The following is a 27,097-nucleotide window of genomic DNA, read 5'->3' as shown; positions in this document are numbered from 1 at the left end:
CCTTTACTGCTCCTCCCGTCGCTGCCCGTTCCAGAACTCACCTTCCTCCTAAGAGGCAACTCCCCCTCCTCTGTCCTCAGCCCCTAGGAGCCTCCTAATGGCAATGATTTTTCTGTCCCTTGCTGTGATTGAACTCTGGGCCAATTGGCCTCCCCCATCTACAGGTCCTTCACTTTTTCTCCCCTAGCCTACTGGGTTTCAAGTCATTTACAGGTTGTGCAGAGGCTCAGCATTATAATCAGATCCTACGGTGCATGCCACTTATGTGGTTTCTAAAATTTTAGCCAAAAAAGGTGAGAAATCCTTCAATGATGGAGAAAAAAAAATAATGAGAATACTTAAGGTGGGGGGGGCAGGTATTACATTTCCATTTCCTGGTTTATAAATATACCGGATGGTAAAGAAAATATGTTCTCCAACTTTATGCCTCCAGAATTGACTCTTGAAAAAAAAAAGGATTGTTCATCCCTTTCAGGAATTTAACGTGCTTTCCCTCCCAGGGGTGTTCTCCTTTCAGAAGGGACACAGAAGGAGAATGAACAGGAGTTCCTGTCGTGGTGCAGTGGTTAACCAATCTGACTAGGAACCATGAAGTTGCGGGTTCGATCCCTGGCCTTGCTTGGTGGGTTAAGGATCCGGCGGTGCCGTGAGCTGTGGTGTAGGTCACACATGCGGCTTGGATCCCGCATTGCTATGGCTCTGGCGTAGACCGGTGGCTACAGCTCCTATTAGACCCCTAGCCTGGGAACCTCCATATGCCGCGGGAGCGGCCCAAGAAATAGCAACAACAAAAAGACAAAAAAAAAAAAAAAAGAGCTGAAGGAAGCAACAACGGTGTGAGCTCTGGACGTCTGGGGAAGAGCAGTCCAGCAGAGGGAGCTGCAAGTGCAAAGGTCCTGAGGTGGAAGTAGGCTTGGCCTGCTTGAAGGGCCACAGGAAAGCAGCACGGCTACAGCCCAACCGGAGGTGGGGATGGCAGCAGATGCAAGGCATGGCAGGCGGTTGAGAAAAGCTATGCCTTTGACTTGAAGTGGGATGGGAGCCACAGTAGGATTTTGAGCGGAGGAGGATTGAGAGCTGACTTATTGTTGTAGGGATCCCTCTGGCTGCTTGTGGAGAACAGACTGTACCAAACAAGGGAGGAAGCAGGGTAGACCTCCGGATGGAGGCTGCGGTAAAGATCCAGGCCGGAGACGGTGGTGGTGGCTAGGACCAGGTTGGTGTTGCAGGAGTCAGATTAGGAATCAGTTCCGAAGGTCGAGCTGGTAGATTGGGCATGGGGTGTGGAGGAGAGAGGTCGGAGGTGAATCCCCGGTTTCTGGCTAATGGTGTGTTTTCACTGATGGCGGGTGAGGAATGGCTCTCAGGCACTGGGGACGTTGAGGGGCAGTACGTGCCACCCTCCCGAGGTCAGGGGTCGTCGAGAGAGGCAGAACGCTAATGCCCCTTGCATCTCTGCTCCCAGGTTTGTTTGGGTTTTCTTTTGGCTTTACCTGAGGCATGTGGAAGTTCCCAGGCCAGGGATCAAACCTGCACCATAACAGTAACCCGGCTGTAGCAGGGACAACACCTGATCCTTAACCCTCTTGGCTGCCAGGGAACTTTGCTCCCTGGTTTTTAACCCTTCAGAGTTCATTCTCCTCCCACCTTCTGAGCTGGGGTGAAGGTCCAGCCTGGAAGAACTGGACGAGGGCTGCTTTAAGAGCTTTCAAGCAGGAGTTCCCGTTGTGGCACAGTGGTTAATGAATCTGACTAGGAACCATGAGGTTCTGGGTTCAATCCCTGGCCTTGCTCAGTGGGTTAAGGATCTGGTGTTACCGTGAGCTGTGGTGTATGTTTCAGACGTGGCTCGGATCCCACGTTGCTGTGGCTCTGGCATGGGCTGGCCGCTACAGCTCTGATTAGACCCCTAGGCTGGGAACCTCCATATGCCACGGGAGCGGCCCTAGAAAAGGCAAAAAAGACCAAAAAAAAAAAAAAAAAAAAAGAGGTTTCAAGCAGTCAAAGAGTTCCCGCTATGGTGCATCAGAATCAGCAGCATCTCCAGAGCACTCAGACACAGGTTCAGTCCCCGGCCTAGCACTGTGGGTTAAGGATCCAGCATTGCTGCAGCTGGTGGGCATAGGCTACAACTGCAGCTCAGATCTCATCCCTAGCCTGCGAACTCCATATGCTGTGGCGCCACCAAAAAAGGGGAAAAAAAGAGAGAGATTTCAAGCAGTCAGATTATGACACCTATAATTCCACCTCATGGCTGGGCGGAAGGATGCCCAGGATCCCAGAGTGGCCTGGGCTGAGGGACCAGATGTTGCCTCACCAGACTGGTGACAGTTGGCTCTGCAGGAACACCATCCTCCCTCCCCTGCCCTTCTGTCCTGGGGTCTGAGGCCCCACCTGCTCTCAAGCCACAAGATTGATTTTGCTTTCAGGGTTGTTATTGTTATTATTATCCACTTAAACAACCTCATAGGAAAAAAAAAGGAACCCAGTGACCATCAAACATTCACCATTCATTCGAAATTCCCAGCCCATACTTGTCAATATATTTTTACATAGTGGTAAACAGTGGTCCGTTCTGCTTTCTCGGCCGACTTTATCTCCTACACACGTCTCCAGGTATTGACTGAGCCCTCAGACCTGTCAGTTTAATGGCGTAGGGCACCCCCTGCATCGACACACTGGAGTTTGGTCACCATTTCTTCAGTGCTGGGCTTTTGGGCCGATGCCAATTTCTTTTTCTTCTAAATAGCTCTGCCGTGAATATCCTTATGTGAATTACTTTTTCCTTTTAAATTATTTCCTTGGGGCCTATTCCCCAAAGTGAGATTGCCTCATAGGTCATAGGATAGGAACAGTTTTATGGTTCTCATTTTGCACTGCCAGGCTGTGCTACAAAAAGTTTGAGCTCGACTTGTGCCCAGCCCAGCACAATGGATTTTATCATTTTAATTTATTTTCACTGGTTTAATAGGTGCATTATGGCCTGCTTCCAGTTTTCACTTCCTGAAGCCATGTTGGGGTCTTTCCACACCTAATAACTAGACCTCATCTATCCAGACCTTTGCAGTTTACATGGCGCTTTCTGATATGTCATCTCACTTAATAAGATGAGCCTAATATTATTGGCCTCTGTTTTAAATGGTGAAATGGGGGTTTAGTTAAGAGCCGGAGCAGAGCCTCTGGTCAGTTCTTGCAGGTTGGGTTGGAAAGAACTCCCACCCAGCTGCCACCATCCTACTCTTCTCTGAGTGCCTGGGGTCCCCAGAGGGACACGTCAGCCCTGACCCAGTGCCTCAGCCCCCCTTGTCCCTTTTGGCTCCTGCAGCCAGGTCTGTACCAAGTCACAGACTGTGCCCTGTGCGTCAGGCTTGGGTCTCAGCTCCTGGGAGTGGGGGGAAGTCACTGGGCTTTTGGGTCAGGGGGGACTTGGGGGTTCTTTGCTTTAGCAAAGCCACTGCTCCCTCTATTTCCTGGCCCAGGGAAGGCCCAGGCTCTGCATTCTGGGTCAGGGGCCCAGCCCTGGCACTGTGTCTCAGGTCCCACCCAGGATGCACCCCACTGTTGGTGTTGGTCACGGGCACACTGGAGCCCTGGTGACTAAGCCTCAAGCTCCAATGAACAGGGTCACTCAGGAGCCAGTCAGGCTCCACACTGGAAGCTGCAACTCTCAGACTAGGGGGACCTTCTCACGGTGGACACACCCTGAGATATGAGTTTGGTTTTATTCTCTTCCCTTCTAACTATCCTTCTAGAGCTTCTACTGGGCAGCATGTGCTGTGCTTGGTGGATTCCATTCTTTTTTTATTTAATATGCCCAGTAGGGAACATTCTTATGCCCATCTTACTGGTGGGAAACTGAGGCTGTAGATTGAGGTAAATGATTTGCCCCACATTTTCGCAACACCGAATGAGAACCCCTACTCCTCCCGTGGGCTCACACACACTTAATAGGTGTGCTTTGTCAGGCGGAAGATTGGTCATGTCTGGAATTTGGCCCACTGCCAGGCCCAGGGCCAAGTGAGGTCTTCAGGACTGACAGAGCTTGGTGGGTGGGTAGCAGGACCCAGACAGAATATTTTTACATGAGAAACCCCACGTCCATGGGCCCCACATCCCTGGGCCAGGCAGGCTCAGATCCCAGGTTCCAGAAACTGTTCTCTGCCCCGATAGATCGTAGCCTCTGTCTCCTGCCATGGTCCAGGATGTTCTCCTAGGGAGACCTTTCCTGCTAGTCACAGCCTCTTTCAGTCCACATGGAGGTTTGCTCTCTCAGGTTTACGGTTCTTGGCATCCCCCCAAAGTAGACCTCTTCATTCAGGTGTATGCTTTCTTCTTGCAGGTTGAAACAGGTTCCCAAAGGAAACCAGGTTCCCAGGTTCCTGGTCTATATGGTCCAATGAAAAGGGGACTGAGACGTCTTGAGCACTTATTAGATACTAGTCATCAGGCCACGTACCCGATGCGCATTATCTCATTGAATCCCCACAACCCAGAAGTTATTTCCACAAGAGCTGAGATGTCCCCATTTTGCAGATGAGAGACTGAGGCTTCGAGAAGTTAAGTAATTTGTCCAAGGTCACACAGTCATTGAAGGAGAGACAGAGCCCTCTCTCCTGCCCCTCATAGCACTCCCCTGGGCAACCCCTCAGACTGGCGTTTACAGCCTTGGCTCAGGAGTGCCCAGCTTGGGGCATGGGCTTTTCTGCTCTTTCTTCCCTGAGGGTCCCACCTGCACTGGTTAGAGCTGCCCCAGGTCACGTCATGTGTTGAGAGTTTTGATCCCTGTGTTCTGGGGCCCACCGAGGAGAAAGTCCCTTTATAGTTTCCCTGGGGACCTCAGAGTCCCCATTTAGAGGGCTCTCCCAGTAGCCTGTCTTGACCTCCCAGAGTTCATCAATCATGTTCAGATTAGACTTCCACTGATACGCAGTGACAGTACTATGAGCATAACTGGGCACTCTCAACACCTGTGTGCCTTCTGGTGGGGCCCGGATGTAGATGCAGTGATGCCAACCCAAATATTCCCAGAGACAGGGGCACAGATGGACTGGCCACCACTTTCATCAGAGGAGTGCCAGGTTCTGCCAGCAGCATCAGGCTCAGCAAACAGTATCAGCTCCTGAACATGGACCCAGGCTTTACCCACAGTAACAGACTTCGAGCAGTCCCAGGCCTGCCCCTGACTACGGGAGCAGAGCTTGTTTTCATGCTCATTGTGGTGATGGGCTGGCAGCCTGTGCCCTGGCCTTTCAACTGCGGCTGCTCTCCGCAGTCAGTAACAGGACTCTTGGACCCGGAGGTCAGAGATACATATACTCGGGTTGGGGAAAGATTTTTGCAGCCAAAGGGGTGGTTGGCTGAATGTGGACTTGGTTTTGATGAGCAAAAAAGGCTAATGCTGAGAGCAGACTTTCACACAGTGTGCAGCGGGCGCAGAGGAGGGTTCTTTAGGGCTGCGCCTGATCTGGCTCTGCGTCCCAGAGCAGAGGGCCGGACGGTTCACACAATAGGTGCGCAGGAAGCGTCACAGAAGGGATCCCTGGATCACTGGCACGTTAACCGGTGATGGTGTGTGTGCTCTTTGAAGGGCGGGGAGGCCAGGGAGCAAGAGGGAAGATGCAGGGGGAACCATCCTGGACTGAGGTCAAGGTCTAATGCCCCTGAGAAGGTGACCGAGGCAGACACGGCAGGATGTGCTGGTCCTTCCCCCAGAACCCCCCGCCCTCCCCACCCCACACCCCCGCCCCCGCCCCGCCAGGTGACTGGCATTACAGTGGGGCCAGGGGAGATGGCACAGGGTTGGGGACGCTGTTTCAAACCGGTTCCCCAGCATGGAGTTGGAGTCTCCCCGCCCCATTCCAGCGCTCCTGAGAAGCCACCTACTCCCCTGCCCCCTCCCTCCTGCCCTGGCCAGCGACCTGAACAGAGAACTGGCTTCAGCCAGCTCTGCTCTCTATGGGAGAGCAGTGGTGGGGGCGGGGGGGCAGAGTGAACCTCCACCGTGGAGAGCACAGAGCACAGGGTTAATTTTCCCCAGAGGCCCATGTTCTATGGCCGATGGTCTGTAAGAGAGGCGGTATCACCACCCCTGGCAGACGGAGGCTCAGGCGGAGCCAGCCACGCACCTGCCCCCAGAGCCTCCTTCAGACCCCGGCCGCCATTCTCTGAGCAGCTAATTAAAAGAGAAAAGGCTGTTAATATTTCAGCACTGTTAACTCTGCTAAATTATTAAGTGTCCATTTGCATTACATACAAAAAAGGATCGATAAACATGTGGGTACCAAGAGCTGTAGAATGGGGGAGGGATGATTTCTAAGGATGTTGCACGGGACAGACCCAACCAGCCACTCAGAGACTGTATCCTGCACCCTGAGCCCCCATGTCCTCAGCTCTGTGCCAGGTACTTGGAAACCAGGAATGCATGGGGACTTTGCACAAAAGTCAGGGGGTCAGGACTCCAAACCAACAAGGCGTCATTGGGCAAGTTACTTAAACTTGCTGAGTCTCAGCTTCCTCATCTGATGAATGGGAACAGAAATAGGTTTGTTATGAGTAATAAATAATAGATAAAACAATACTCAATACAATGCTGGCACAGAGTAAATTTTTATTATTATATTGTGTTAAAATTATGTTATCGTTATATTATGGTGATAAGGGGGAGACCCGAGATACAACTCCAGCTAACAGTAATCCCTCATTGCCTCCTTTCTCCTCTCAGAAGGTCTTTATAGGCATCATTCCTTTTTTTTTTTTTTTTTTTTCTTTTTGGCCACCCCATGGCTTGGGGTTCCTGGGCCAGGGATCAGATCCAAGCTGCTGTTGCGACCTACACAGAAGCTGTGGCAATGCTGGATCCTTAATCCACTGTGCTGGACCAGGGATTGATCCTGTGTCCCAGTGCTGCAGAGACCCCACCAGTCCCATTTCACAACAGCGAAACTCCTACAGGCATTATTCTTATCCCTGCTCTTCTAAAACTACACCCTTCCCTAGTGTGGAGCCTGGGGACCATAGCTCTTTATACCCCCAGCACCAAGCTCAGCACCTCACACTCACAAGGATTTGTTGAATGGCTATCTGATGGAAGCCAGGACCAGAACACAGATTCTGTTTTCATACTGCCCAGCCCAGAGCACTTAGCGATGCTTTCAGGAAGTGGTTGGGGTTGTGGCACTTGCCCTGCTGTCTGGTAACTGGGAAGATAGAACTGACTTTAGGAGAGAAACTCAGAGTTCCTGTTGTGGCGCAGTGGAAACGATTCTGACTAGGAACCATGAGGTGGCAGGTTCGATCCCTGACAGCTCAGTGGGTTAAGGATCTGGCATTGCTGTGAGCTGTAGTGCAGGTTGCAGACGCGCTCAGATCCTGCATTGCTGTGGCTGTGGTGTAGGCTGGCTGCTGTAGCTCTGCTTCGATCCCTAGCCTGGGAACCTCCATATGCTGTGGGTACGGCCCTGAAAAGCAAAAAAAAAAAAAAAAAGAGAGAGAGAGAAACTCTGCCGCTCCTCCTTCTTTTCTCTCCTTGCCCACCCCTCATCCTGCTCTGTTTGGAAATTTCCTCAGCCTGCAGACACACTTCCTCAGAAAGAGTCAGGAGCCAGAAGCAGGATACCAGCTCCCGCTTGGCCGTGATTAACCTTTTAAAATGGGAGGGGAGGAAAGTTGCTGGGGCTTTTAATCCAGGCTTTCCATTCCCTTGCCCTCTGCCTGCCTTTTTCGGCCCCAGGTCCTACTGCCGCATCCTTGTACCCTTAGCCAGCCCCTCCCCCAGCCACCCCCCACTGGCAGGTGGGGAGAAAATCCTCAGACGGGGATGGGGATCCTTGAGGAAATTCCCCTTTGAGGTTCCTGTGAGAATTCGCTTCAGAAACCGGGGTGGGGGGGAGGCAAGTTGGAATTTGCCTGAACATGAGTCCTTGAGAGTTTGTGGCTTCCTCACTGGGCCTCCTGGGTGCTGGCTGTCCCCACCCCCACCTACAATTTTAGGGATACACACTTTTCAAGGAAAAAAGGAGTGAGCTGATAGGCTAGAAGCACTCTGCCAGGAACTGGCCACCTCCGCCGAGCCGTCCTCCTTAGCATGCTGCCCCGAGGGCGACATCACTCATGCCACTTGGCTCTTGTCAGCCAAGGGGTTGGATGGGTCCTGGTTACTCTACTCCACAGCCCTCGTACTCTATGAAGAAAGGGCTTTATGTCAAATGTATTTGGAAAGCACTAGAATAAACCAAGTTACATGGGTGTGTTTATGGCAGAACTTTTCAGGACTTTATTTTTTAATTTTTTTTTTTTTTTTTTTTTTCATTTTAGGGCCGCATTTGCGGCATATGGAAGTTCCCAGGCTAGGGGTCGAGTCAGAGCTACAGCTGCCAGCCTATACCACAGCCACTACCAGGCCAGATCCTAGCCATCTGTGACCTACACCACAGCTCATGGCATCACCGGATCCTTAACCCACTGAGCGAGGCCAGGGATCAAACCCACATCCTCATGGATACTAGTCAGGTTCTTAACCTGCTGAGCCACAATGGGAACTCCATCAGAGCCTTTAATTGTACAGTCTTGTGTGCTGAGACTCTGAGAAGGAGAGAAGATTTAGCATCCTTTTAGTGGTAGACTGTCTGTGAGCACTTTGTGGCACAGGTTGGGAGACGTGTTTTCCTTTTCCATCTGTTGATAGAGCTCTGGAGAGTGAAATTGCAAAGGTCTCAGGGACCAGAAGCGGGGAAACATGCTGGGTTCCCAAATCCTGTCCCATTTTCTATCCATCATGTGGGGTCAAGCAGAGATGGACAAATCCAGCCGTGCCTCTGAAATTCCCGGGGAGCTTTTGTTACAAAGACGACCTGAGGAGTCAGGGCTGGGAGGTGCTGCATGGGCCTGGGAATCTGCATTTAAACAGGCTCCTCTGGAGACACAAGTCCTTGGAGGACAGTGAGCTGAGTTCCAGGCCAGTGGGCAGAGGCTTGGGTTTCAGCCCCTGCTCTGCTGCTGTCCTATGTCCATAAGTGACTTAGACAGGGTATGTCCTTCTCCAGGCCCTGGTTTCCTTCTCTGCCAAAGGAGGCTAACTCGGACATCCCCTTTCTGCCTCCCAGAACTGAGGCAAGGGGTTGGGAAGTATACAGTGGACCCCAGGATGGTCAGGCCTCACCATCTCTGGCTGATAAGGCAGCATCCTTTCATGTGAAGGCCTTGCGGCCCCTGGGAAGGTGGGTTTTGGGAGATGCGCGGGACCACATATAGAATAATAACACTGGCTTAGGTGGCCTGCCGTGTACCAGACAGCCTTCAACACTTTACTTGAGTTTACTTATTTATTCCTCTTTACAACCCCATCCTACAAATGAGCTTAAATAACTTGCTGAAAGTCACAAAGGAACTTTCTGAAAGTCAAGTGTGAGATACTTGAGCTCAGAAGGGGCTCCATCCTTCCCCTCTGGTTTTCCTATTCCCCTGAAGCCCTGCACAGCCCTCAGTGTGAATTTTGTACAAGTTCATGAAACATCCCTAACGGTTTCCCATCTGCTTTGAGTGTCTCCCCCCGGGGTGTCACGAGGGCCACAGAGGGTGATCTCCTGTCCCCATCTCTTCCTCCTATTTAATCATTTCAGGAACTTGTCATTTACTGTCACACCACATACTGTTTGGCTGGCTGTTTGACATGTATGGCACTCAACCCTCACACCGCATTGGCCCTGGCAGAAGGCATTATTGTTCCTATTTTACCAATGAAGACACTGAGGCTCAGAGAGGTTAAGTCACTTGCCCAGTGTCACTCAGCTAGCGGGGAGCAGAGCCAGAAATTAGGCCCAGATTATCTGTTCTTTCCATCTGTCTCCAGCAGAGCCCTCCTCTGCCCACTGTTCCTTTTGTCACATCCCCCTGCTTTAGGGTCGTCTTAGCACTTACCATGCTCTGCAACCATCCTCTCCCCAACAGTGCTCTTTCAGAGCTGGTCCTTGTTTGCTTTAGTGACAGCCTCCCTAGCATCCAGCACAGCGGCTGGCCTGAAGCATTTGTTTGATAGACTGAATGAAGGGATTATGGGTGCCTCTTGACTCAGGCCCTGGTCTGGTTGCCTTTGGAATCAGAAGATGCTGTCGCTGGAGTGCCTTCCTGGAGTGTGTGGAGCAAGAAGCTGAGGTTCCATGGGACAGAAGCCCCTCGGGGGCCTGTGACTCCATGGGCTCTCTGTGGGCTTAGGGTCAGAGAAACGCAGTTGTAGCCATTCCAGGGATGAGCAGAGTGAGGGACGCTGATGCACGTTAATGCACCTCGGTGGGTGACAGGCAAATTGGAGTGCCGAGGCCGTGGGGGCCTGGGTGCTTTGCATCTAGCCTGTACTTGCTCCGGAAGGCAAATCTCCACTGGGAAGAAGTCAGCCATTCTTCGGAAGCAGCTTCGGAAGGACTCAGCGTGAAGGGAGCGGGTCATTGTTATGTTCAGTGTCAATAGGGGAACCTGGATAACCTCCACGAACAATGGCCTCAAAGCGTCGTGGATGCTCTTTTTTTATCTAATTGAAGTATAACAATTTTAAGTAAAATTGTTAAGCAAATAACTGATGCATTTTGACACATTCCACCGGCTCTATAACCACCGCTCAGATTAAGACGTGGGAACATTTCCATCCCGCTAGATGGGATCCCACCTCCTCTCTGGAAACTTGTGCTCTTTCCAGTAAGTAATCCTTCACTTCCACCCACGGATAACCACTCTTTTGAGCTTTGTTACTATCAGATGGGTTTTTCAATCAGTTCTGAATTTCAGATATATGAAATTATACACTATTTCCTCTTGTATGTCTGAGTCCATTCAGTCAAATTGTGCTTCGAGATTCAACAGTGTGGAAGTTCCCATTGTGGCTCAGGGGGTTAAGAACCTGACATAGTGTCCATGAGGATGCAGGTTCAATCCCTGGCCTCACTCAGTGGGTTGAGGATCTGGCATTGCCTTGAGTTGCGATGGAGCTCACAGATATGGCTCGGATCTGGTGTTCCCGTGGCTGTGGTGTAGACCTGCAGCTGCAGCTCCGTCCAACCCCTAGCCCAGGGACTTCCGTATGCCCAGGTACGGCTGTAAAAAGAAGAAAAAAAAAGATTCAACAGTGTGGTTTTGTCTATCAGTAGTTCCTTTTCCCCTTGTTGTGTGATATTCCATTGTATGATTATATCAGAATTTAATTACCCTTGCTGCTCTTGATGGACATGTGGGTTTTTTCTTGGTTTTAGATGTGATGAGTAAAAGCTACTACAGATACTCTTGGGCCCATTGTTTGGTTATCATAAGCACTAACTCTAGTGCTTGGGCACCTACCTAGGAGTGGAATTCCTGCATCATACATACAATTGTTTAACCTAAGTAGGTGCTGTCAAAAATCTCTTTCAGGGAGTTTCTGTCATGGCGCAGTGGTTAACAAATCTGACTAGGAACCATGAGGTGCGGGTTTGATCCCTGGCCTCCCTCAGTGGTTAAGGATCCGGCGTTGCCGTGAGCTGTGGTGTAGGTTTCAGACGTGACTCGGATCCCGTGCGTCTCTTTAGGTGGCTACCTTTGAGTTTTTTTTTTTTTTTTTTTTTTTTTTTTTTTTTTTTTTTTTTTTTTTTTTTTTTTTTTTTTTTTTTTGGCTGCTCAGCTATGATTCCCAGCTGGGAATCATATGCCATGGAGCAGCCAAGAAATGGCAAAAAGACAAAATCTCTTTCAGAGTTGTTCTACCATTTTAGAGTTGGATTGTCTTAATAGTTAATGTTATTAAAGGGAGTTGGATAATCTTAATGATGTCATCATCCATGATGTCAGTTCAGCGTCTCTAATGAGGAGGCACACCTGTCAGGTGGCCAGAGGCCTGGCATATGCTGGCCGGGCCCTGTCTTTTCTGGTTTGTGCTGGCCAGGCCCTGAGAAAGTCCAGCTCTCCAGCTCTCTTTCAGTATTCCTTATCAGTCACCAGAACGCCTGTCATTACAACACTGTCTGGCTACTGGCAAGCCACAGTGTCCAAGATTACAGCTTATCTTCCAGTAGAACCTGTTAAATCAATGTCTTCCTTGTTGAGAGGCACCCCAGGCCTCTTGCAGACATGCATGCAACCTCCCGCTCTTATCAGCAGCTGGCATGCGCATCATGCATTGGCAGGTTGTTTCCTGATGAGATTTCCCGGGGACCTTGGCCATGGATGGCTATCTCTTCCAATACATTTTCATTGCAGGGATTGACAGGTTCAGACCCATTCCCCAGATTCTAGGGTGCATCTGATACAAGGACTATCAGTAGTTCATTTTTCCCTTGTTGTAAGATTATAAGATTCATAGGAAGTCTGAGTTGAAAAAGCCCTTAGCAGTTATCCAATCTACTCCCCTTATACAGGTAGGGACACTGAGGCCCATGAGGTCTGACTTGCCCAAGGTCACACGATTGTCTCCTGATAACTAGCCTAGGTTCATTTGCAGCCAGACTGGACACTAGACTTTGGGTTGGCGGCACCTGCCACCCTTCGTGGAACTTGCTGCTGTTTGCAGAGTCTCATGGTTAAACATGGCCTACATCACTCCCAGAGGCTGCCTCACAAGCTGCTTGACCTGCAGCCAGGCTGCCTCTGTGGACCCACCCCTGTAATTAGTCCATGACTGTCCCATCGGCGCTGGTTGGAGAGACTCTCCTGAGGTGCTACTTCTGGCAACAGTGGAACACAACAGAATTCTACTAAGCACGTCTCATTTGTCCTGTGTTATCATCGCATCCACCCTTATGTGTACTCAGGCTTGGTAGCATTCTCTCCATCTTAGAGATGAGAAAATGAAGAGCCAAAGATATAGTGGTTTACCCTGGGCCATATAGAATATAAGACTGCCCTGTCACCCTGCAGGAAGCCCCCTATTCATTGAGGCATAGTTCTTCCAGGTTCTTCCCCTGTTCACTGAGGCTGTATCTTCCAACGAGCCTTCTGTGATTCTTCCTCCAAAAGATAGTTACGAGTCTCTCCTCTGACCTCTATATCTTTCTTAAGATGCTTAGCAATTTCACTATGGGATATTCCTATCAATTCATTCATCCATTGAACATTCACTGGGTACTCGCTATATTCAGGGTCTTATGTTGGGGATACCAAGGTGAAGTTCATGGTCAGGTAGGTAGAAGGACAAGACTAGACTCCTGAATTTGGTAGACACACATGCTGATGATTCATTGTGGTTCTGGGGTGGGGATGATGGATATAGGAAGAGAAGATGTAGTCAGTCATGGAGTGCTTCCTGGAGGAAGTCACACATTTTATGCACAGGTTTTATCTCACTGCTGGATTAGCTCTTCCCCTTCTACTCCCTTCATCCTCAACTGTGAGCAGACAGATTTGAACTTGGGGGCCTTGCCCTCCTTCCCAGAGCCCACATACTTGTGGGCTGGAGGCTGGTTCGCCTTTAGGACAATGAGGCTAGACACTGAAGGAGGGCTCTGAATTGTTTTGGTTCAATCGTTTTCCCTTTGGGTCCCCTGCCCACCTCCTCACTCTGGTCCCCCAGCCCTGGGCACTGTGAAAGAGGCCCGGGAGGAGCCAAAGTTTGGCAAGAGCTTCCAGGCCCTCGCTGAGAACTTCCGGCCTTTGGAGAGGAGGTTGGCATAGGTCCAGGGAGCAACGAGGGGAACGTAACCTGCCTTTGGGTGAGGGGAGTGTGCGTTCTTTGGGGCTGCGGGATATCGCAGGTTCTCTAAAAGCACAGCCTGGGATGATTTATGAGGGTGAGCTCAGGCAAGTGATTTGCTGAGACAGTGCTCTCAGGACAGACTGTAAGTGGACAAGGAAATAGCCAGGTGAAAATGCCTTAGATCCTGTCCCTTCCCCAGGGTGGCGGTGGGGAGCTCTGGAGCACAAACAGCATCACGGTCACTCCTCCTTGAGGCAAGGGGATTGGGCTTTTGCACTGTGTCCATCAGTCACTGGGGATGGGGGAGTGGTACCAGGGAAGGGGTAACCTCCTAGGTATGGAGCTGGCCCAGCCATCCCTGAGGTAGGTGAGCTCTGTGCACCTAGCAGCTGCCAGAGCAGCTGGGAACAGAGACTGCCGGCACGGGAGCAGGCTGGAGCACCAGAAGCCTCTGCGACGGGGGCTGCGACTGGTGCTCACTGAGGGATAAGCAGGCTGTACAGAGTACAAAGCCCCTCACCATCCTCGGCTCTTCCAAGAGCACTGGTCTCTTGCCAGGCTGGTCGGGTGGGGAGGAATTGATCCTTTCCCGAGTCCCTGGCCCTTCTGGGTCTGGCCTGGGGCCCTGGGCTCAATGGGATCAGACCTCTGATGGGCCTGGGAGCTCTGGGCTGACCCCTCCCCCTGACCCACTCAGGAGGGAGCCCTAGACCCCTCTGGCCTTGGTGCCTCTTCTCTAAACCTCCCCCTCTCCCGCCAGCTCCAGCCCAGGCTCAAATCGTACACGCAGGCCAGGCGTGTGTGGTGAAAGAGGACAACATCAGCGAGCGCGTCTACACCATCCGGGAGGGGGACACCCTGGTGCTGCAGTGCCTGGTCACCGGGCACCCTCGGCCCCAGGTAAGCCCCCACCCTGGCCTGATGGCCCCCTCCCACCCTCACCTCGTCATTCCCCACCATCCCCTCTTCTGGGATCGGAAGAGGCAGCGAGAGCCAGGGTGTGGAGGTGAACGGGGTCAAGTCAGCAGAAGACAGGAGCCTGGGGCTGGGGGGGGGCTGGAAAATAACTCTGCAGGGCTTGAGGCTGTGGGCGTATCCACCTGAAAGCACTGACAGATGAGGGGAAAGACTAAATGTCGCTTGTTCACCTCCACTCTGTCCCTGTATCAGCCGAGCAGACGTCCCCTCAGATATGCCTTCAGCCGTGTGCCCAGCACTGTGCTAGGTCCTTTCTCCAGTGTTTTCTCTTGCTGTGAGGGAGGCATTAGGGCCCCCATTTGAAGTGGAGGAAATCGAGGCTCAGTGAGGTTAGCAAAACTCTTGTGAGGGCAGTAGCAGAATTTTGAATCCAGAACCCGTGTTCTCAGTAGCTTTGCAGTGTATCCATCTTTGGGTTGGGGACCCCAGGAGTTACTAACCACAGTCTCTGCCTCAGGAGGCTTCTAGTAGGCAAGCCTCATACTTTTAGGGGCTCAAAACTATTAGAAAGTAACAGAAGAGGGGTATCTGGAAAAGCCAGGTGCATTTTGTCCCAGACTAAGTGGGAGGTTCAGGCAAGTGGCTGGTTATCACTGAGAGCTGACGGGAAGAGGCAGGAGGATGGGCTGGAAGGATGGGGGGAACTTGCTTGAGCTGCTGTGACCTTTAAAAGCAGCAGAAAGGGTTTTGATTGGATCCTAGGAAGCACAGTGATAGAAAAATCCTTTGGGGAAGATATCTTTGGCAACAGGGACAGTTTTAGTAGGTTTGGCCTTGAGACAAGCAGATGGACAAGGAAACCCCTAAAGACTTTCAATCTGAAACTATCATCATCACCCGCTCCTTCTTAAAGTTGTGTTTAGAAGGGAAAACAATGCCTCCAGTCTTCAGGCTGGTGTTTGTATAGGTGTAAATTTAGGGATGGTCCTCCTATAGCCAGGGAGGCAGCCGAGTCCCCTCTCCCTAAGGCTGCCCTGGCCCCTTGTGTGTCCGCCAGTGCATTGCATATAAGAGTCCTTTGTGGCTGTGGCTGTGTGGATATGCACCCATTTTCTATTTCTATTTGTAGTTTCATTGTTCTTCCTGCTGCCTAGGCTCAAACCCTTGGGCTCTTAATTGACTTGGCACCACATATTCCCCACATCTAGCCAGCCTCTGAGGCCTTTCTTTTTATGTCTCTTACCTGCATCTCCTTCTATCCTTCAGTCCTGTCCTTGGACCACTGCAGCAGCCTCTAACTGGCCTCCCATTCTCCTATGTCGCCCCCTCCAATTCATTCCTGCACCCTGCTCCCAGAATCCTCCTCCTCAGACCTGCTACATCATGTCACTCCCCTGCTCAGAAACCTATGAAGGCTCCACATTACCTGAGAGACCCAAGTGAAGCCTCCTGGGGGTGGAACTGAAGACCTCCCTCTGTCCAGCCTTTCCAATCTGATCTCCCACTGCCATTCTCCTCACATCCTATCTTCAGTTGAACCTCTCCAAATACACCCTAGTCCTTCTTGCTTTAGCCACTGCTGTTTACCTTCCTGAAATGCCTTCTAGTGCCTTCTTTGCTCATTTCATTACAATAAGTATCTATTGAGCACCTGCTATGTGCCAAGCGCTGTGATGAGTCCTGAGGATATAGCTGCAGTTCCTGCTGTAATGGAGTCTAGGGTGGAGCAAGTATCATGTCATAGCCCACTTTGTGGGCAGATGAGGGAATGAGTGGGCATGGAATTCCCTACTTCAAATTAATGGCAAGAAAGAAGAAATCTCTGAGGCCAAGATGAAGGAGGAATCTATAGTAATGGCAGTGAGCAGAAGCTGAAGACATGGCCTGTGGAGGGACTTAACTGCATACTCACCTCTGGGTAGTAATACCACTCACCTAGTAGTATTAATACATACTGGGGGAGGGGGTATGATGCCCATCTATGGCTGGAACTGGAACTGGATTTTCTACCTAAATCTGGAAGAGTGACACCTATGAACAGGGACCAGAAGATCTCTGTCCCACAACCCCGAGTCATAGCAGGAAGCAGACTTTCTGCTTCAGGGTGTGGGTGCAAACAGAGTCACCTATGAGAGAATAACCCTAGTCCAGTCTGTGTCTTGCACTGTCCAAGTGGTGAGGAAGCTTGAAGCTCAGAAACTAATATAAAAACTGGTTGGAACCTGTGATTCCATATATCTTGGGCATAGGCAACCATAAAGCTACACCACAGACAGGCCTGTCATGGCCCAAGTGAGGCTTTTGTGGAAGATGATTCCTACTGAGTACAAGCCCGTGGAGTGAAACTTTATTTATTCATTTCTTTCTTTATCTTTTTTTTTGTATGACCCAGCAGCACATGGAATTCCCTGACCAGGGATCAGATCTGAGCCTTAGTTGCAACCTAAGCTACAACTGCAGCAATGTTGGATCCTTAACCCACTATGTGGGGCTGGGGATCAAACCTGCGTCCCAGTAGTCCCAAGATTCCACTGATCCCATTGCACCACAGTGGGAACTCCTGGAGTGGAATTTTAAAACATATCTAAAAATACAGTGTCAGGAGAACCAGTCCATAGACCCAAACAGTTAAACACTTGACATCTGAGGTAACAGGTAATAGATCAATCTGAAAAGATCTTTAAAATAAATATATTTAAAATGTTTAAAGAGAGAATAGGAGTAGAATCCACAGGATAGGAGATTATAAAATCTAATCAGTTAATATATGAAAAAAGCAAATAGAAATCCTAGAAATAAAAATAATATAGACTTTAGAAAAGTTTGACCTCAATACTGTAGAAATAGCTAAAGAGAAAATTGGTGAATTGGATAATAGATCTGAGGAAATCAGCTACAGTGTACTCTGGAGAAGACAAAAGGATGGAAAATGTGAAAAGGAAATTGGGAAACATGTAGGATAGAAAGAGAAGCTACGACATAAAATAAGGCATTCTAGAAGGCATAGAGAAAACTGAGAGGAGGCAAGATTTAAAGAGATAAAGGCTGAGAATTTTGTAGCACTAAAGAATGATACAAACCCTCAGATGGATAAAATGACCAAGTCCTAAGCAGTTTGTAAACAAATCCTATCATAGTGAAACTGTAAAATGTCAAATATGAAAAGAAAAAATGTTTTCATGGTCTTGTTCTTTCTCCAAAGCACCCCCAACTTACATCTGAATTGCCTGAAACTGCATGTAGATTTTCCCACATTTTATAACCCCTGGGCCCATGAGGCTTGAGTTGGGGGTGGTGAGGGGATAAGGGTAATACTAAGGCCTGCAGTGGCCTCTCCCTGCAGGAGAAGATTGCCCTTTCACCCAGTTCTCTCAGCTTTGCAGTTTTTATGACCTGTGGCCTGACATATTCACCAGGATCAGCGGCCTTGCCCTATCTCGGTAATGGGCAGTCCTCCCCAATTTTCAAAATGGAAGCTTCCCTACTTTATTCCTCAGTTCTTAAGAGTTAATAATCTGGAACTAATCAGTTTTTCTGAAACCTCTAGTACTTTGAGTAGTAGCTCAAGTTTCTTATTTGATCCTTGATATCTTCCCATATTTGAAGGTATTGTTAATAATAACAGAAATGTGTTGAGTGACTAATATGTATCGGGTACCACACTTGGGTGTTTTGCATACCTTCTTCCTAAGCTTCACAATGACTCTGAAAAGTGGGTTTTATGCTATATTATTGTTTTATTTATTTATTTATTTATTTATTTATTTTTAGAGCTGCATGTGTGGCATATGGAAGTTCTCAGGCTAAGGGTCAAACTGGAGCTGCAGCTGTTGGCCTACAACACAGCCACAGCAACACAGGATCCAAGATGCCTCTGCAACCTACACTACAGCTCATGGCAATGCCAGAGACTTAACCCACTGAGTGAGGCCAGGGATTGAACCTGTATCCTCATGGATACTAGTCAGGTTCATTATCGCTGAGCCATGACGGAACTCCTATGTAATTGTAGTTATCTATGGCTGCATAACAATTGCTCCAAAATTTAGGGGCTTAAAACACCAAACACTTATTGTCTCACAGTTCCTGTAGGACAGGAATCCTGGAGCAGCTTAAGGGCTGCTCTGGCTCGGGGTCTCTCAGGAGGCTGCAGAAATTGGAGGACTCTCTGGAGCCCAAGGGTCCACTTCTGAGCTAACTTCCATGGCTGTTGGCTTGAGGCTTCTTTTCTGCCCTGGCGGGTCTCTCCACAGGGCTGTTCATGACATGACAGCTGGCTTTCTCCAGAGCAAGTGATCCAGGAGAGTGAGCTAGATGGAAATCAAAGTCTTTTAGAACCTGATCTTGGAAGTGACACATTATCACTCTTTCCAAATTCTATTGGTCACCCACACCATCCCTGCTACAAAATGAGAGGGAGCTACAGAAAGGTGTGAATACCAGGAGGCAGGGACCATGGGGGGGCAGTGGTGGAGGAGGCTGGCTGCTACACAGACCTCTTTCACAGATGAGAAATCTGAAGCTAGATGCGTAACCTACCCAAGGCCATTAAGCTAATAAGTGGAATAACACCAACAACAAAATTAATCAAGTTCTTAGTCTCCCAGACACTAATTATATGGTCTCTTAATTTCCCAGTAAGCCTAGGAAATGAGTAATATTCCCATTTCACAGATGAGGAAAGGCAGGCAGGAGAGGTTGGGTCACTTGCCCACAAACCCACGCTAACAGCTGCACATACTATCTTTTTAAAAAGCCTCCTCCATCTGATCCCAGTTTCCCCAGGCTTCTCTCTGAGAGGTCCCACCTCCAGTGTGCATTCCCAGGAGGCTGTTTGCCTTCGTTCCCGAGGCCTGTGTATGCCCCACATGTGCTCGTGGCAAAGGATGGGGTGGGCGCAGAGCCCCCTCCCTCACTGCCTGGTCTGACTCTGCCCGGCCCGGGCTGGCCCAGGTGCGTTGGACCAAGACTGCGGGCAGTGCATCAGACAAGTTCCAGGAGACGTCGGTGTTCAACGAGACGCTGCGCATTGAGCGCATCGCGCGCACGCAGGGCGGCCGCTACTACTGCAAGGCTGAGAATGGCGTGGGTGTGCCCGCCATCAAGTCCATCCGGGTGGACGTGCAGTGTGAGTCGCGGGACCCCTTCTTCACCCCCGGGCTAGGGGCCTGCTCCTAGGGGCTCAGGCTGGGAAGGAGGCATGGGGAGGAGGGTGGAGAAGTGGCACCTCAGTGGAAAACAACTGTAGAGACTTTTTCTCTTCCGGGTCAGAGAAAGGCCTCTCTGTGGTTCAACCCCATACCACTCACACAGTCCCATCTGTAATCCCGTATGGACCTTGCAGCATCCCTGTAAAGTGGTCAGGGGAGGCAGGACAGGGTGGCGTGTACCCATTCCACAGATGCAGAAACTGAGACTAAAGGCTTCTGATGTGCTCACTGCATAGATCTCTTGACTATGGTCCAGTGCTCTTTCTTTAGCTCCTCATGTCTCTGCTTTTGTCCCAGGGCAGCTCTGAGACTTCCCTCCCCCAATATCTGCAGGACCAGGTACTCCTCAGTCCTTGCTTCTGGGTGAATGGGAAGCCCCCCAGCCCCTGCCTGCCCTCGTGGATATCCCCTTGACCTCTGAGAGGCTACATCTCTGTTTGCCACCCACCTCTGTGCCCATCCAGGCTGACCTAAGTACCCAGAAGCTGTAGGGCCAGGCCCAACAGCCTCCATCTGAGTCCAGTTTCCCCAGGCTCCTCACTGAGAGGTCCCACCTCCAGTGCCCATGCCCAAGAGGCTGTTTGCCTTAGTTCCCGAGGCCACCACTGCCACTTAATATCAACAGTGAACTTACCCATTAAATTCCCCTCCCCTGCCTGCTAATTGGGACCCGATAAAGTGGTGAGCGGTTGAACCACAGGACCTCTCTTCTGTCCCCCATCAGCCACCAAGGGCCTGCCCAACCTGGGGCTGAGGGTCGTTTCTCAAGTTATTGTGGCTGGAAGGGGCTGGCAGGCATGACCGGGCCTCACCACCGCCCTGCCTCTACCCATGGCCTTGGCTGTGGCTACTGTCCTTGTGAGCTGCAGGAGGACAGACTGATCGGAAGTTAGAATGTGGAATGTTGGTACCTTTGATTTACAACCCTGGCTGCACATTAGAATCTCTAGGGGATCTTTTAAAAACATATATTAATGTCTGAATCTTACTTCCAGAGATTCTGATTTAATCGATTGGAAGTAGAGCCCTGACATCAGAATTTTTTTCTTAAACTTTTTTTTAAATTGAGAATTAAACTACACCCAATAGAGTACACTACTTCCATGTACATTTCAATGAATACTTACATATATATGTACATGTGTAAACACCATCCAGGTGATGAGGGTTCCTCAGAAAGGGCCCTAGAAATTTCCTTCATGCGCCCTCTCAATCAATAATCTCCTTAGAGGCGGTCACTCTTCTGACTTCTGCTCGATCAGTGAGCTCTGCCAGGCATCCGATTAAAAGAAAATCTCTGTGAATCTGTGGTGTAAACAGGAGTGAGAACCACCAATCTAGTCCAGTCAACCGGTGAGGAAGTGGGTCCAGAGAGAGAAGGGACTTGGGCAGGTCACTCTACAAATTTAACAGCTAACCTGGGATTTGAACCAGGGTTTCCTGATTTCCAGTCTGCAACTGCTTCCTCCATCCCAAGATAGGAGGGTGACACTAGACACTCCCTCTCATGCAGGTCCCTGGGGAGGGATAGCTGAGAAGCCAACAGGTCCAATCCCCTGCTTCTGACAGGACGCTCAAAGTTGCAGGACTGGGAGAGCAGCAGGCTCTCTAGAAGCATCCCATGAGGGTGGCTTAACTTTCCCTGAGGGCTGTCAGGGGCCCAAGCCCCCCACCTTGGGGGGGGGGTCCCCCAGCTCTGACTCCACTGGGGCGGTGCCCTCGCAGACCTGGATGAGCCCGTGCTGACGGTGCACCAGACCGTGAGCGATGTTCGAGGCAACTTCTACCAGGAGAAGACGGTGTTCCTGCGCTGCACTGTCAACTCCAACCCACCTGCCCGCTTCATCTGGAAGCGGGGCTCCGACACCCTGTCTCACAGCCAGGACAACGGGGTGGACATCTACGAGCCCCTCTACACCCAGGTCAGGACGGGCGGCAGTCTCCTCGCGGCTCACCCGGGGAGGAGGGGGCGGGGGCTGCCTGACGCTGACGACTTCTTCTGACGGCAGAAGCGTGCGTTCTGATTGGCAGACCCAGTGGGGCCCGGAGGTCACGGAGCGACTCGGAGGGCAGGAGAGTCCTCAAAGCTACACGTCCTCTGACAACATTGCTGATTAGGAAAGGCACCCCCTAGGGGCAGGCAGGCCTGGTCTTGGGAACCCACGGGCAGGCCCAACAAGAATTGGAGTAGAGAGATGACCCACTTCCTTCGGGTCTCCTACAGCCCCAGGAGATGGCAATGGAGCCATCTTACCAGGAGGGCCTTCAGAGGCGGCTTTCCTCGGTGACTGTCAGAACTCCGCCTGTGGCCGTGGCCGGTGGGGCCAGCCCTCTGTTTTTGTGGATTGGAAGACAGAGCAGGATTCCCTCAATCTTCCATTTCCCAGAATGGGGAAACTGAGGCCTGGTCCTGGCCCTGGCCTGGGGGTGGGTGGTAAAAGGGCACCCTCGGACTCATGGCAGCCCAGGTGTGGGGAGTGTGGCACCCACCCCAGGCTGTCTCCCTGGGGATCAATGGCGTGGAGGTTGGGAAAGATAGGAAGTAGAGTGGGAATTTGCTTTAGCCTCGGGTGCTTGTTGAATGTGTGTGAGACCCCTGGAGACCGAAGCCGACCCCTCACCCCACTGGTCCAATGCTGCCCAGGGGGAGACCAAGGTCCTGAAGCTGAAGAACCTGCGGCCCCAGGACTATGCCAGCTACACCTGCCAGGTGTCTGTACGCAACGTGTGCGGCATCCCGGACAAGGCTGTCACCTTCCGGCTCACCAACACCACGGGTACAGGCACTCCCCTCACCCCCATCCTCTTGCCCACCTAGGCTGAGCCCCCAACCAGGAGATGGTGCCCAGCCCACACAGGACTCTGGGGACATCACCATGAGTGCCTGCCTTCCTTCCTCCTGCCTCCTCTCTTCTTCCTCGAAGGCCTTTCCTGGCCCCACAGTTTCCCTCCCACTTCTCCTCCAAATCCTGCCTCACGGTCCCCTAAGACCCCTTCTTGTCCTCCTAGCACCACCAGCCCTGAAGCTGTCTGTGAATGAAACTCTGGTGGTGAACCCCGGGGAGAATGTGACCGTACAGTGTCTGCTGACAGGCGGTGACCCCCTGCCCCAGCTGCAGTGGTCTCATGGACCAGGCCCGCTGCCTCTGGGTGCCCTGGCCCAGGGTGGCACCCTCAGCATCCCTTCAGTGCAGGCCCGCGACTCTGGCTACTACAATTGCACAGCCACCAACAATGTGGGCAACCCAGCCAAGAAGACTGTCAACCTCCTGGTGCGATGTACGTGGCTCCGGAAGGGCGGGAGGGGACTCGGGAAGCAGACAGGGTTCCTGTCCCTCAGAAACTGACATGGGAAAGGGGCCTGTCTGCTTTTCCTCCGTAGGGAAGATAGGGCAGAGGAGGATGATTCCAGGCACTTTGATTTCCCTGCAATTCAGGTATCTGCCAGCAGATGGAAGGACTAAAATTTGTATCAAGTTTTATTTACAGTTTAGCAATTTACATTTTCAAATATAACCTCACCAAGCCAAGAAGTAGGAAGGGTTGGTGTTGATTATCTACATTTTTTTTTTTAAGATTGGGAAACTGAGGCTACAAAAAGCTAATTGCAAACATTCCATTCTCTAAGAGAAATTTTCAGTCTTTCCCCCTGTACTGTGGTTTCTATGTGATTAATAGAATTAAAGTGAAAATGACACACATTTCCACATGCCTTGTATGTAAATATTTATTAGCAAAGCATTTTAGTGAGAATGAAGATAATTACTAAATGTAAAAATGATTAAAACTTGGAGCACAATCTAAAGAAGCTCAAATGCTTTCCTTACTACACTTCAGCCTCAGTAATTATCATTAGCTGCTTGATAAGATCTTGATTTTGCTACTCTGCTTTAAGGAGAAAACTCTAAATTAGTCTGCTTGTGCAGCTTTAGGTTGTTGTTTTTAAATTTTTTTTTTAAGTGTTTGTGAAGATCCAGGCTTGTTTCCAGCACTTTAGCACTTGAAAGTAAAGTATAGCTTCTGTTAAATTCAACTGAGAATCTTCTGATGAAATAAATACTCTTCTTTGTTCATTTCTCACTGACCAGCCTTCTCCCTAACTCTCCTCACAAAAAGAAGCTAGCTCTCTATGACTTTTTACTTAATTCTGATTAAATAGCGAGAAAGATAATAGTCAAACTGTGGTTATCTAATGACTGCTTTTTCCTTTGATGGTACTTTTTCCATGAGAAGATTGTTTTTCTCCTCCCGATTTCATTTGGCCTTTAAAACTTGGATTGGTAAGATTGTGATTTGCATCAAATACTTGTGGTCACCCTTCAGGGTGATACACAGCCTGCTTTGCTCAGACCAGGTCTGATTTATGGCTGTTGTACCAGAGTCTTGTCTAATGAGCACCTAATGTTCTAATGCTTGGCATACATCAAACAATATTCAGATTTTTTAAAGAGGCCAAATCATTTTCTTTCTCAACTTTGTATTTTTATGTAATTGCATGTAAAATGATTGTTTGTCTTTTTTATTTTTTAAATAACACAGACTTGTTGCCAAGAGCTAAACAGCAAGAAAGGGAAGTTAAAAATGTCCCCTCAGTCCCACTCTCTAGACAGAACCACTGTCACATTCTGGTGCTTCCTTCCAAAATTTGTGTTTTTTATATTCTGGGCTTAACACAACAATAAAAAAATAAAGCAGCATCATAGTTAAGAGTACAGGCTCTGAGTGTGAATTCAAAGTTGGCTATTTACTTCTTTGGGCAAGTGAATTAAACTCTCTGAGTCTCGGTCCCCGCTGTAAAACAGCAACACTAAAGTGCCTCCATCAAAGATTGTGGGATGAGCTAAATGAGGAAACCCACATAAAGGGCTTAGAACAGGGCCTCTCAGAGTGTGTGTTCTGTCGACAGTGGCTATATCGATTACTCAACCCACTCTCCTACAGAGAGCTTTTTTTGAACTTTTTGAAACACATTGAGCAAGCACAACAATTTCTAGGCAGAGAAAAGTGTAGCTTTCTCCTGGGAATTGAGGGGTGGGATATAGTCCTTGCCACTTGGAGGAGAGAAGCTGTGTCTGAATGGGGGGTGGGATATAGAAGCTTGGCTTTGAGTTAGCCTCAGCCACCCTTCCGTCCCCATCCACCCACAGCCATGAAGAACGCCACGTTCCAGATCACTCCAGATGTGATCAAAGAGAGCGAGAACATACAGCTGGGCCAGGACCTGAAGCTGTCATGCCATGTGGATGCAGTGCCCCAGGAGAAGGTGACCTACCAATGGTTCAAGAATGGCAAGCCAGCACGCATGTCCAAGAGGCTGCTGGTGACCCGCAATGACCCCGAGTTGCCCGCCGTCACCAGCAGCCTGGAGCTCATTGACCTACACTTCAGCGACTATGGCACCTACCTTTGTGTGGCTTCCTTCCCGGGGGCACCTGTGCCTGACCTGAGCGTCGAGGTCAACATCTCCTCTGAGACAGGTGAGCAACTGGAGGGTGGCAACAGGGAGGTGTGAGGGGCCTGGAGAGGCCCACCAGGGAGGTGGGGGCAGCAGCTTGGGAAAGGGAGGCCACAGTGAGGAGGATACTGGTTGTTCATTGCATTTACCAAACACCTGTTATATGCCAGGCACTGTGCTCGGCTCTGGAGTAAAGTGGTGGGCAAAATAAGCTCTGCTCTCCTTGAACTTGGTGGCAAATATTTTTCAGATCATCCCACAAATAACTGCAAACTGTGATGCATGAGAGTCAGGAAAGAGTTTCCTAAGATAGCAGGTTTGAGCTGAGATCTGAGGGAGGGGCAGGATTTTAATAGGCAAAGAAGGGCAAGGGAGGGTGGAAGAGAAAGGCAGGCCAAGGAATTAGCATGTGCAAAGACACTGGGGCAGGAAAGTACACAGACCATTTTGAGCACTGAAAGGAGAGTGTGGCTGGGAGAATGCAGTGAGCTGAGAATGGAGAGGTTGGCGGGGGCCAGATTTTGCAGAGGATTGAGGTCTTTCTTCCATTAATAATAATAATGATGCAGTAATGACCAATGTTTACTGAGTGTTTACTATGTGTTCTGATGATTTTATATTTATCTCATTCACCTTCATGACTTACCTTATGGGATAGATGGTTCATCTTCAGTTTTTAGAGATGAGGAAACTTAGGCTCAGAAGTTGAAGACTCTTACCTAAGGTAACACTTCAATAAGTGGTGGAGCTGGGATTGGAAGCCAGGCAGTCTGACTTTAGAGCCTGCTCTCAGCTTCCCCTGAAGGGTTTACCCTTTGAAAAAGATAAGCATTGGGAAGGAATGATTTTGGAAAGGGTTTCTAGAATTTCATCTCCAGCCCCTAGGACCTTGTACTGGGTTGCTGGCTGACTTTTGGCTAAACCTCTTCACCTGTCTGGGCCTCAGTCTCTCCTCTGTGAGGCCTTGAACCAGGTAGCCTTGGAGGCCCTTCCTATCCTGACATCTAAAAGGAGGAGGTCGGGTGAAGCTGGAAGCATCAGGAAAGGCTTCCAGTAGGAGACGCCCTGAGCTGGCTTTGGGAGTGGACTAGGCCTCCACAGATTCCTCAAATCCATTTTGCAAATCTCTGTGTCATGTCCTGGATGAGGAGCTGGGGACCCAGCCATGAACACCACAGCCCCATCCTCGGAGCTCACTGTCTGGCCAGGGAGATAGACCTGCTCTTAAGTGTCAGGTAAGGTGCAGGAAAAGGAAGGACAAATCTCAGATATGACTCAAAAGCTAAAGGTGGGGTCTGCAGAGCATCGTGGAGACACGAGAGGTGTACCAGACCACCTGGGGGCGTCAGGAGGGACTTCTCGGAGGAGCCACATTCCATGTGAGCATCTGCCAGCTGGGGGGACAAGCCCAGGAGAAGAAGGGCAAGGTGTATGAGACTTGCTGTGTCCAGGAAGTATGTTCATTACAAGTGGATCCCACGGCTTGAACACAGGATGGGGGAGGGAAGATGAGACTGGGAGTTGGCAGAGGCCAGAGCATGAGGGCCGTGGAGTTTGAGCTTTCACCTGAGGGCAGTCGGCCTCAGAATGGGGGACAGACCTTTAGCCTGTGGAGGCACAGAAGGGCTGGGAGCCAGGATGTTTTAGAAACAGGGAAATCGATGGGGTACAGGGCCATTTCTTTCTTCTGCTCATAAGCCTAATGCCTGGGGTGTGAAAGCTTTTAAAGTACCTGTGGAAATGGTTCAGACTTGGAAAAATAAATTAATTGGCTCCCAAATACAAAGAGAAAGCTGAAGAATTAAAGCCAATAAATGTATAAATGTTTACAGAGTATAAATTACCCTAACCAGGAGTTCCTATTGT

At 50.1% G+C, this 27,097-nt stretch overlaps 1 protein-coding gene and 1 long non-coding RNA gene across 2 annotated transcripts in view; one reads left to right on the top strand and one right to left on the bottom strand.

The window, feature by feature from the left end:
• MDGA1 (MAM domain containing glycosylphosphatidylinositol anchor 1) overlaps positions 1-27,097 on the top strand; it is a 63,478-nt gene that overhangs the window by 18,187 nt on the left and 18,194 nt on the right. The window contains exons 2-7 of the mRNA XM_001924567.4: positions 14,409-14,548; positions 19,520-19,694; positions 21,502-21,698; positions 22,421-22,553; positions 22,786-23,055; positions 24,924-25,253. Of these exons, the coding sequence (XP_001924602.1) occupies positions 14,409-14,548; positions 19,520-19,694; positions 21,502-21,698; positions 22,421-22,553; positions 22,786-23,055; positions 24,924-25,253 (1,245 nt within the window). The remainder of the gene's footprint in view (positions 1-14,408; positions 14,549-19,519; positions 19,695-21,501; positions 21,699-22,420; positions 22,554-22,785; positions 23,056-24,923; positions 25,254-27,097) is intronic.
• On the bottom strand, positions 18,497-21,591 carry LOC110261513. The gene is made up of 3 exons (XR_002345700.1): positions 21,504-21,591; positions 20,904-21,081; positions 18,497-18,876 (listed from the first exon to the last, which is right to left on the bottom strand). It is a non-coding gene; the product is annotated as an uncharacterized LOC110261513 (long non-coding RNA).

This window comes from Sus scrofa, chromosome 7 (genome assembly GCF_000003025.6).
Source record: "Sus scrofa isolate TJ Tabasco breed Duroc chromosome 7, Sscrofa11.1, whole genome shotgun sequence".
Lineage (NCBI taxonomy): Eukaryota > Metazoa > Chordata > Mammalia > Artiodactyla > Suidae > Sus > Sus scrofa.
Note: the sequence above shows the minus strand (reverse complement) of the source record. Positions and strands in the feature narration are given on the sequence as shown.